The 12,345-nt window shown below is 40.9% G+C and overlaps 1 protein-coding gene across 1 annotated transcript; it reads left to right on the forward strand.

The window, feature by feature from the left end:
- The first annotated feature begins 971 nt into the window (after positions 1 to 971).
- Positions 972 to 1,910, forward strand: LOC122749063 (olfactory receptor 52E4-like). The gene has a single exon (XM_043995241.1). The coding sequence runs from the start codon at positions 972 to 974 to the stop codon at positions 1,908 to 1,910; it is 939 nt and encodes a 312-aa protein (XP_043851176.1).
- The last annotated feature ends 10,435 nt before the right edge of the window (positions 1,911 to 12,345 follow it).

Consider the following 12,345-nt stretch of genomic DNA (forward strand, 5'->3'; position numbering starts at 1 on the left):
TTATCATGGTCATCATAAATGTTTCAATATAAGTAGCTGTTATACTCCCCAGATTCCCTTCAAAAGAGTCAATTGGGGGGCAGCTAGGTGGCACAGTGGATAAAGCACCCGCCCTGGATTCAGGAGTACCTGAGTTCAAATCTGACCTCTGACACTTGATACTTACTAGCTGTGTGACCTTGGGCAAGTCACTTAACCCTCATTGCCCTGCCTAAAAAAAAAAAAGAAAGAAAAAGAAAAAGAAAAGAAAGAGTCAATTGGAACAAAGTCATCTTGGCAAACATTGAGCCACCATTACACCAGATTTTTTTACCTGCTGTCTGAAGACTTAAAAAAAAAAGTCTCTCTCTCTCTCTCTCTCTCTCTCTCTCTCTCTCTCTCTCTCTCTCTCTCTCACTGTCCCTCTGTCTCTGTCTCTGTCTCTCTGTCTTTCTGTCTCCCCCCTCACTTTCCCTTTCCTATCTATCTATCTATCTATCTATCTATCTATCTATCTATCTATCTATCTATCTATCTCTCTCTCTCTCTCTCTCTCTCTCTATCTGTCTGTCTGTCTGTCTGTCTGTCTGTCTGTCTGTCTGTCTGTCTATCTATCTATCTATCTATCTATCTATCTGACACATGTTTTAATGTAATTGATTTCCTTTCAACAATCCTATGTGTTTTAATTTATGTATTTTAAAAAAGGGTTATTCTGAAAATAGGTCTCATCGGACTGCCCAAAGAATTCATGATAAAAAAATGTAAGAATTCCTTCATTAAACCAGTGATCAAAACTTCCTCTATGTCCCTGAGACTACCCCCCAATCTTCTGGCTCTCTCCAGAAGCATTCATTTGAGAAGGCTTGGGGTTTCACTAATCTCCAAATGGAATTGATTTGGTCCAGAGTGGATCATACCTTCCCTTTGCTTCATGTCAGGACTGTGAAAAATTGTCGTGCATCAGTCATCTGTCATGAACCTTTGTCAGGATGTCATCTTCCAATGAAACCAGCTCTCTTCCTGATTTTTTTCTACTGCTGGGGATTCCAGGACTAGAAGCTTACCACATCTGGATTGCATTCCCTTTTTGTATTGTCTATCTGACAGCAGTTGTGGGCAACATCACCATTATGCTTGTGATAAAGACAGAACAGAGCCTTCACCAACCAATGTTTTATTTCTTGGCCCTTCTATCCTTTATTGACCTAGGACTATCCACATCTACCATCCCCAAGATGCTGGGCATCTTCTGGTTCAACCTCAGAGAAATCAGCTTTGAAGGATGTCTCATCCAAATGTTCTTCATTCACACCTACACTGGCATGGAGTCAGTAGTATTGTTAGCCATGGCCATTGACCGTTTTGTAGCTATCTGTTACCCATTGAGATATACCACTATCCTCACCAACAAGGTGGTGGCCATCATGGCTTCAGTGGTTGTTGGGAGGCCAGTTCTTCTTGTCCTCCCTTTCTCCTTTCTCCTTAAACGATTGCCATTCTGTGGACACTATATCATCCCTCACACCTACTGTGAGCATATGGGCATTGCTCGCCTGGCCTGTGCTAGCATCAGGGTAAACATGATCTATGGCTTATTCACTATTGCTGCCCTAATCTTTGACTTGATCCTCACTGCCCTTTCCTATGTCCAGATACTCCGAGCTGTCTTCCGTCTCCCCTCCCGTGATGCACGACTGAAGGCCCTCAGTACCTGTGGCTCCCATGTCTGTGTCATTCTGGCCTTCTATACACCTGCATTTTTCTCCTTCATGACCCACCGGTTTGGTCGTAATGTACCCCGCTACATCCACATCCTTCTGGCCAATCTCTATGTGGTCATCCCACCAGCCCTTAATCCTGTTATTTATGGAGTTAGGACAAAACAGATCCGGGAGCGGGTGCTACGGGTATTTGTTCAGAAAGAGTAACCAACTTATTTTTCTGTTTGTTTTTTTTCAACTTATTTTTAGAATGAGGGAAATGATGTGGGATCATCTCTCAGAATGAAGGCCACTCATTTTAGCAAAGAATTTTACTCAGTAATATGATAGACCAGAAACTCAGCATTGGAAGATGAACAAAGTGAGGAATTGTGCCCTTCTCACTATACTCCTCTCATCCCAGTGATTCATCTACAGTACCTGACTGTCCTATACCTTCCTATCTATACTCATTTTGCCTGATATTTCCAGGGATAACCAGCTCCCTCTCCTATGGTTAAATATCTGGTTTGAGGCAAAAACATTTTTTTCCCCTCTTCTTAAGGGTTATATGAAGTACACAACACCTAGCATGGGGAAAGGCATATCCCTGATGAGGAGAAACACTGGGCTCCTTGGCTTTACCCTAACTATTGCTTTCACCACTTAAAAAAATTTTTTTTGGGGGGGAACAGTTTCAGAATTAAAGCCCTGTCCCATGATCACCTCTTCCCCTCTACAGCAAAGCATAGCTGACAGAACATTCTTAGACTAGTTGTCATGCATAAACTAAAATTGGATAGGGCATATATTTCACACAAAGACTTGGTAGACTCCTGCTGGACTTGGCTTAAGAAATCAGTCTTAAAGTCACCTCAATTTTGGTTCTCAGTCCAGTCACACTGTCTTCATGTCTCCTTGGTGCCACCTTTATGTATGTGAGAAGTCTGCATTTTCTTCCAACTTTTGCCCTACAAGTTATGGTACTTTATATACAATTCATTTCAATAAACATTTCTCAACATGTACGATTGTTATTTTCATTTTTGTCCTATTATTAGCAGTATTTTAAGTATTAGAGACTGACTTCTGGAAAGACCCTTGGACCAATTCCAGCATTAGACCCACCTTAAAATTCAGTTATTATATATTATATCTTGGAATAAATTTAAAATCATCTGTTTTTCATTTAAGCGTTTAAAAAACCTGGATCCTTTGAGATTTAGAGTCTTCCCATACTTTTCACACTCAACTGTCCTCCAGGAACTCTATACTCTTGCAATCCTACTTGCTATTGTTTTTTTTTTATTATTTTTTTTTGTCCTACTTGCTATTGTTTATGCATGACAATCCACTTACTGTCTCTGTGTTTTTGCTCTAGTTTTCCCATAGTCCTGGAAAGTTCTTTCTTTCCTTCTCCACATCTTGGCAACCCTGGTATCTTTCAATATTCAATTCAAATGCCACCTTTTGCAAAAAGCCTTCTCAATCTCCATGGTTACATGAGCCTTCCATTAATTGTTAGTTTCATTCTACTTTGTAAGTATTTGGTAGTCACCTATTCAATTATTTATGTTGTCTCCTCCATTCATATATAAGCTTCTTGAGGGAAGAAACTGTTTTTGTTTGTTTTTGTTCTTTGTTTCCTCAACATTTAGCACAATTCCTGGAACATAGTAAATCCTTTTTTTTTTGAGGGTGTGGTAAAATATGAAAGTTTTTAACAGTCGGTTAGGATAAGTGAAAGACGCCAGTTTTTCAAGGACCACCCTTTTGGGGAGGAGATGAACAGTCTGCCTGCTGCGCATGTCAGACTGCCTGCCGGGTACAGTCCGCCTGCTGCGCATGTCAGACTGCCTGCCAGGTACAGTGCGCCTGCTGCGCATGTCAGACTGCCTGCCGGGTTTTTTTGACTTCCGGGGTGGAGAGAACGGGAGTAGCCTTTTTTTTGCCGGCTTGGCGGGACTCCGGGCGGCGCGGCACAGACGGTCTGACTCACTCCAAAGGTGGCCTAAATCGGTTTGGTGAGTTTTTATAAGGAATATAGACAGCCTAGATTTAAGACGATTTGTACTGTATTTCTGTTTTCCTATCCTTCTAATCAACAACACCTTATATACAATAAAGGCTCTATCTAGAAAACCAGAAGCTTCTTCCATTTACTAGTCTGGGAGATGAATTAAGGGAAGGGTTAAGTAGGGGAGATTTATGATCTAATATCCAATTTTAAATCTCACAGTTTGGCGACCCCGAAGGGACCTTAAGGACCCTCCCACCCTCCCTAGTTTGGCCATAAGCCGGCTAATTCGGTGGATTTTCCAAATACCCCCCCCCCCCCCCCCCCCCGCGGACTTTCCCTTTGTCTAATCTCCCTTAAAGACTCCCTTAAAGACTTTAAGCCTCTAAAAGTCTTGCTTTAAACAGAAAAGCCAGCCCAGTTTAAAGGGCAAGATGCTCGAATATTCTACCATCCCTTTGATTTTTCTCATCGGAATGTATTGGGACAGCATAACATCCCGACTTAGAGGAATAGTTTATTCAATGGTCCTTCATAACATTATTGGTTTTTTCCTCATTCAGGCAGCAAAAAGTTTTTTGTATAATAGTATACGTGAGAATCTTTGGGAAAATACGTTTAATATAAGTAGAAATTTTATGCCTGCAATTGAAATACCTTTTAATACCACATCCATAGTTCATACGACTAAGGATTTTATTTTTTTTTGTTGTTTTTTTTTTTGTTTTTGTTATTATCATTGTTATGATGTGGGGGAAACTCTCACATATGGAGAGAGACCTCAAAATGGCTGTTTCTACTAGAGATGATCCAAGTTCAGAATCAGATCAGCAGAAACTACTCCCTCTGCAGGAAGCTATAGAACATAGTAAGAAGGGAGTGCCAATTCAAGTCAGAAAATATAGCCCCTTTAGACCAAGTGACTTGAGCGCATGGAAATCAATCATCCCTAGTTTTGAGAAAAATCCAAACACTGTAATTTCACAGTTAAGGACTATATTTAATGCATATCAACCCAGTTGGGCTGATGTTACTTGCCTTTTGGAAACTTTACTGTCCCCAACTGAGATTACAGATATTATCTCAGCAGGAAATGCCCTTGTTGCGAAAGGTAAGGCCGATGTGGAATGGCCTCTAAAGGATCCAGAGTGGAATTATAATGATGATAGGGATTTCCAAAGATTAAAAGATGCTAGAGAAACACTTCTGAAGGGAATGGAATCTTGCTCTAGAAAACCGGAAAACTGGCAGAAATTTTTAAGCCTACCTCAGGAGGCTAATGAAAGACCAAACAGATTTTATGATAGACTTTGTGAGGCCGCTAGACAGTACACCAGATTGGATCCAGTAGATTTAAGAGATTCCTGTATCATTCTCAACACATTTGTTTATAATTCACTGCCAGAAATACGCAGATACTTTCTGAAACAATGTCCAGACTGGAGAAATCTCTCAGTAGATAGAATTAAGGAACTTGCAAATTATGTCTTTGACTCACGTGAGGAAGATCCAGATCACCCTAAACAGAGCATTCTGGCACCAGCGATTCCTAGTCAGCCATGTGGACACCGGAACAAGGACACTAAGGTGTGTTGTTACTGTCGTAAGGAGGGGCATGAATTGAGAGAATGTAGGACTTGGAGAAGAAATTCTAATTCTAATTACAGGCGAAATCAAAATAGAAATAGATCTTTTTGGAGGAATACAGAAAGGCAGTACCAGAATAATGGTAACCAAGACCCCCCTCAGAAGAGGACACAGGAATGATGGTGTCTTGGGGAGGAATGGAACATAGATAATGAAAGCCATATATTCCCAGATCCAGATTTTTTGAATGCACTTGTGCCAGTCCATTCACCTCCCCAGAGTAATGAACCACATGTCACCTTAAAAGTGGGGGAGACTTATTATGATTGTCTGCTAGACACAGGAGCCTCTAAATCAGTATTAGTAAGCAAACCAGATGCTGGGTGTAGACCTGTAGGATTTTTGAATGTAGTGGGAGTCTCAGGAAAGAGCCAGAGAGTGGCAAAATTGAATCCTCGCATGGTATCTATGGGGCCCTTAACAGTGGAACATTCATTTTTACTCATGCCTGATGCCCCTGTAAATTTATTAGGTCGTGATCTCCTTTGCAAGCTTAGAGCAACCATATCTTGTGCTCCAGATGGGGCTGTCTCCTTACAATTGCCAGAGGATACTGTTCATTTATTACCAATTTTACTTACAGAAGCTCAAGGAACAGCAGGGGAGGTATCCAAAATCCCCTCTGACATTCCTGAGTCTTTATGGGCCTCATCCCCTAATGAGGTGGGGCTCCTTAAGTCTGCCATGCCTGTTACCTTTAAAGTTAAGGGGGGACCACCCCCCTCCATTCCACAGTATCCATTGTCTAGGGAAGCAATAGAAGGGATCACCCCTATAATTGAGGCTTTGAAAAGCCAGGGTATTATTATTCCATGTCATCACTCTCCATGCAATACTCCCATTTTGCCAGTTAAAAAACCCAAGCCTGGGCCAGATGGTAAACCTGTTTATCGCTTTGTGCAAGATCTTAGAGCGATTAATAATTATGTTATTCCTAGACATTCTATAGTCGCAAATCCGGCTATGATAATTTCCTCAATTCCCTATGAATCTACATGTTTCACAGTGGTAGACCTTTGCTCTGCCTTTTTCTCCATACCAGTACATGAGGACTTCCAATATTTATTTGCTTTTACCTGGAAAAATAGACAGTGGACCTGGACTAGACTCCCACAGGGATTTGTAGACAGTCCCACATTATTTTCCCAAATTTTACAGCAGGATCTGGCCTCTATTACCTTTAAGGGCTCCACACTAGTACAATATGTAGATGACTTACTTTTGGCCTCTCCTAATGCTGAAATTTGTCAGGAAGATAGCCGTCACTTACTGCTGGAGCTGCACAAGAGAGGCCACAAGGTTTCCAAGACAAAGGTACAATGGTGTTTGCCCCAGGTAGAATATTTAGGATTTATTTTGGCTGCTGGAACTCGCTCTGTCTCTTCTAAGAGAGTCCAGGCCATTCAACAACTCTCTGCCCCCACTACTAAGAGGCAGTTGAGAGCCATTCTGGGAGCAGCTGGGTACTGTAGACAATGGATACCCTCTTTTGGTGAAATTACTAAACCTCTCATAGCTCTTACAAAAAGTTCTGTTCCAGACAGTTTACAGTTGGATCCCCAGCATCTCTCAGCCATAAAAGAATTAAAACGGGCCTTGTTATCAGCACCTGCCCTAGGACTGCCAGATTATAGTAAGCCTTTCACTCTCTTTGTGCATGAACAAAGGGGGGTGGCTTCTGGAGTCCTGACTCAGTCACTGGGGCCTAACCAACGTCCTATAGCCTACTATTCAATTCAGCTGGACCCTGTAGCGGCTGGAGCGCCACCTTGCCTTAGAGCAGTGGCGGCCACAGCGCTTTTGGTAGAAAAAGCCTCTGATTTGGTCCTAGGTAACCCTCTAACTGTGCAATGCCCTCACGAAGTGGAGGCTCTCTTACTACGTCACAGGACACAAGCCTTTTCAGATCAAAGGCTGGCTAAGTATGAAATAACCCTGTTAGGTAATGAGAATATCACTTTAAAACGCTGCACAGTTCTTAATCCAGCAACACTACTCCCTAACTTACCATTCTCGGGGGAACCGTTGCATGACTGTGCTTCTTTAGTTGATATGGCTGAAAAACCCCGTGATGATCTTTTTGATACACCTTTAGAAAATCCTGATCTTGTCCTCTATACAGATGGTTCCTCATTTATGAGAGAGGGAACCCGTTTTACTGGAGCTGCTGTAGTTTCTGATTATGACACCCTCTGGGCAGCTTCTCTGCCTTCCCATTTTAGTGCACAGGCTGCTGAACTTGTGGCTCTTACACAGGCCTGTAATATAGCTAAAGATAAGAGTGCCACCATTTTTACTGACTCGAAATATGGCTTTGGCATATGCCACTTTATTGGTATGATTTGGCGTCAACGAGGCTTTCTAACATCCTCGGGCAAGGCTATTGCCAATGGGGACCTTATCAAGGACCTCTTAGATGCCCTAAAACTGCCTTCTTCCCTAGCCGTTGTACATTGCCCTGCCCACACAGGGAATAGTGATCCTGTTTCAAAGGGAAATGCACGAGCCGATTCTGCAGCCAAGCTTGCTGCATTAGAAGCTCCTGAACATGTATTTAACCTTTCACCTTCTGAGGATATTCCTTCCAACCTAACCTATGACGATTCTGAAGTAGAAAAGTGGAAAAAGAAATTTAAGGCGAAACAGATCAATGGCATCTGGGTGTCTCCGGAAGGTAAGCCATTTCTTCCCCGGAAATTCTACCACCAGGTATGCCTCTCTGTTCACAGAAAAGGCCATTTTGGTACACAAGGCATTGTAGACTCTATTAAGAGAACCTGGATAGCACCAGGTGTGACTAATACAGCATCTCGAATCTGCTCGAGCTGCTCCACATGTCAGTCTTATAATCAGTATGCTTTTAAGGCCAAAGCTTATGGAGGGCGTCCTCTAGCATATACACCTTTTGAGCACTTACAAATTGATTATATTACTATGCCAAAAGCAGGACATTATAAATTTTGCCTTGTTATAGTTGATCAGCTCACTCGGTGGGTGGAGGCCTTTCCCAGCCCCCGAGCCACAGCTGCCTTTGTTGCCAAAATTCTTCTTAAAGAGATAGTACCTCGTTTTGGCCCACCAGCCCGCATCGATTCTGACAAAGGCACACATTTCACTGATTCGATTTTATCCCAAATCTACTCTTTCTTGGGAGTGACTCCAAAATTCCACACGCCCTACCATCCACAAAGTTCAGGCCAAGTCGAACGTATGAATAAAGAGCTTAAGAGTATGATTGGCAAATTATGTACTGAAACCCATTTGAAATGGCCTGATGTTCTACCATTGGCATTATTCTATCTACGAAGTAGACCAAGAGGAGAACTTCATATATCTCCTTATGAAATGCTTTTTGGTCACCCTCCTATCCAAGCTAAAACTTTTTCCCCAGTTTATACATCACTGGTGGGAGGTGATACTTCTGTTGCTTCCTATATACAGGAATTACAGACCAGGCTACGTGAACTCCATGAGGCAGGAGCTGTGGTCCAGGCAGGACCATTAGACTTTTCATTGCATAACTTCAACCCAGGAGATAAAATATATGTAAAGAATTTTCAGAGAACCAGTGGAACTCAACCTGCCTGGGAAGGACCTTTTCAGGTATTATTGACAACTCCTACCGCCATTAAAATTGGTGAAAAAGACTCATGGATTCATTGCTCTCATATAAAGCCTGCACCATTCATAGGTGAAGAGATTTCAGATAGACCTGAGGTAGACGCTAAAGAGGTAAAAACCCTAACGATAGCAACTGTTAAAGAGCAAAGAAAGTTCAGAGGAAACAGGAAGTTCCCATTTAAGAATCCCACTGATCAGTTAAATGCTTTGGGACTCAGTCTTCGTAAAGTATCAGGAGACGGAAATTGCCTTTTTAGGGCTTTAGCAGACCAGCTAGAAGGTCACTGTAGAAATCATCTCAGACACAGACAAGAAGCTGCTTCTTATATGATTAACCATAGACAAGAGTTTGAGTCTTTTATAGTAAATGACTCCCCTTTTGAAGAATATGTTGATGAATTAAAGAAATTTGGAAAGTGGGGAGGAAATGATACAATTGTAGCATTTGCTAAGCAGCATCAGCTGAATGTTGTGGTTCATCAATTAAATCAGCCTTTATTGAAAATCAGTGGCACAGACAAAACTGATGCTACAGAACTCCACATTTTCTACCATAAAGAACATTATGACAGCATTAGAAAGATCAATGACAATTCAGAAACCCCTGCCACTTTGGCATGCAGAGAATTGGGGAACCAGTTAAAACAATGTGGCATACCCCAAACTCTAGCAGCTTAAATACCTTATAATTTAACAAGCATTTCCTTCTACAGGCAAAAGCACTGAAGTACATGGCCTAGTTTTCTGGCCTACCTCAACTATTTTTTTTTTTTATTAATTTTTGGGTTTTTTTGTTTTTGTTTTGACTTTTGAAAGGCACTGAAAAGACCTGGAATTGACTGCACCTTTAAGTTCTTTAAGAGCACAAAAGGGTGCTTAGCGAATCTTTTGCTTTTTATTTTTTATTTTTGGTTTTGCTTTGGTTTTTTTTTTTACTTTTGTTTCTTTTGCTTTTCTTTAAAACTAAATTTTGTAAACTAAGTGATTATTCAAAGACATTTTAAGTATATGCTGTGGGTGAGGCTATCGGGCCTCAGAAGCTACCAGAATTCTTCTTTTTTTTTATTTACTCTTTCTTTTTGAGAGAACCATGAGTTCTAATGAGTTTTGTTTTATTTATTTATTTTTCTCCTTTCTCTTGTATGTTGTTCTGTTTAACTAAAAAGTACCAGAAATTGCCTGATACCTCACTGAAAACATTGAATATTGAATCTTGCTAATTGAAGTCTTATTTCTTTTTGATGAATTAATCACCACTTTAAGTATCTGCTACTGTTATACCAGAGAATTCATGTATAAGATGATGTGGTCTACTTGCTAAAAGAAGATTATGTAATAATGTCTAAAAGAAGATTATGTAACAATGTCTAATATAATCAGCTATTTACATTCGTTTATTATTTATATGTCATTATACTCTGGGTATGGTTTGGAATTATTGTATATATCACTAATATATTCTCAGTTATGCAGCATAGCACACATTTTTACCATCATATTGTCTTTGGTGAAATTAATGAGATTTCAGAAATATGGAAACTTATCATTTCAGAGACTAACTTGCTGTGAACTCTGACGCAGGCCCTGGAGAGAATATATGTGCAACAAAAGGAGAGACAGGTATACGTAAGTCCATGGTTTGCTTATGATGGTGACTATGTAGAGCACAATTACTAGGCACAGTCCAGTATTCATCCTCTCTCCCTCCTAATTTAACCTAATTTAACTGAACTTATTTATCTTTTTATCTCACTCAGTTGAATTCACCTGTGGCCTAGCACAATCACTGGCTGTCTCAGAACCATGAGATATGGTATGATAACCTTTCCATAACATTTTCAGGTGTCATGAACACATACTAAATTTGGCTTTGATCCAGACACATGGTGGTAAAAAGTGTTACACATTGCATAACTACCTCAACCCTCTATTACAAGTCTAACCATATAAAGGAGGGAATGTAATGGAATTTATTAATTTGATCATTGACAATGCTATGCTAAGGTTTTAAAAATACAGCAATTCAAACAGTTAAAGAAGATAATCCAGCTTTCCAGACCAGAGTCCAGAATCCAGTTTTCCAGACCAGAATCCAGTTTCCTCCTGATGACATCTTACCACTTCAAGAAGACAAGAGAACTCAGAGACTTTATATGAACTGTTTTGCTTTATTAGCTTTTACTATCTCCTTTCTGTTATATACTATCTGTAACATGTACTCTCTGCAGAGGCTCTCCCTTTGCAAGACTAATGTCAAAGCGTCGGTTCATGAGGAAAAAAAAAAAATCGCCCCTCTGGACAAAACTTTCCTCTCTTCCTTTTCTGTATTGTTGTTCGCATATTATTAGTCAGCAAAAGTTATTATATTCTTTTTACTGTTCCATCAAGGAAACATTCCGTTTCTTGAGGAAGCAAAGGGGGGAAATGTGGTAAAATATGAAAGTTTTTAACAGTCGGTTAGGATAAGTGAAAGACGCCAGTTTTTCAAGGACCACCCTTTTGGGGAGGAGATGAACAGTCTGCCTGCTGCGCATGTCAGACTGCCTGCCGGGTACAGTCCGCCTGCTGCGCATGTCAGACTGCCTGCCAGGTACAGTGCGCCTGCTGCGCATGTCAGACTGCCTGCCGGGTTTTTTTGACTTCCGGGGTGGAGAGAACGGGAGTAGCCTTTTTTTTGCCGGCTTGGCGGGACTCCGGGCGGCGCGGCACAGACGGTCTGACTCACTCCAAAGGTGGCCTAAATCGGTTTGGTGAGTTTTTATAAGGAATATAGACAGCCTAGATTTAAGACGATTTGTACTGTATTTCTGTTTTCCTATCCTTCTAATCAACAACACCTTATATACAATAAAGGCTCTATCTAGAAAACCAGAAGCTTCTTCCATTTACTAGTCTGGGAGATGAATTAAGGGAAGGGTTAAGTAGGGGAGATTTATGATCTAATATCCAATTTTAAATCTCACAAGGGGCAATGAGGGTTAAGTGACTTCCCCAGGGTCACACAGCTAGTAAGTGTCTGAGGACAGATTTGAACTTTTTTTTTTTTTTTAGTGAGGCAATTGGGGTTAAGTGACTTGCCCAGAGTCACACAGCTAGTAATTGTTAAGTGTCTAAGGCCAGATTTGAACTCAGGTATTCCTGACTCCAGGGCCGGTGCTCTATCCACTGCGCCACCTAGCTGCCCCTAGATTTGAACTTCTGAAGATGAATCTTTCTGACTTTGGGGTTGTTACTCTATCCACTGCACCACCTAACTGCCATTGTCTTGATATGCCTTCATGCTATATTTGTGAAATGGATTTTTGTAACCCATTTGCAGCTCATATTTATCCATAACGTATTCTATCTTATTCATATCAGTTCATTATTCTAGTGTAC

Source organism: Dromiciops gliroides, chromosome 3 (genome assembly GCF_019393635.1).
Source record: "Dromiciops gliroides isolate mDroGli1 chromosome 3, mDroGli1.pri, whole genome shotgun sequence".
Taxonomy (NCBI): domain Eukaryota; kingdom Metazoa; phylum Chordata; class Mammalia; order Microbiotheria; family Microbiotheriidae; genus Dromiciops; species Dromiciops gliroides.

Bases quoted from the DNA above. Each gene is read 5' to 3' on its own strand.
- LOC122749063 (XM_043995241.1), top strand. From the start codon at position 972: ATGTCATCTTCCAATGAAACCAGCTCTCTTCCTGATTTTTTTCTACTG.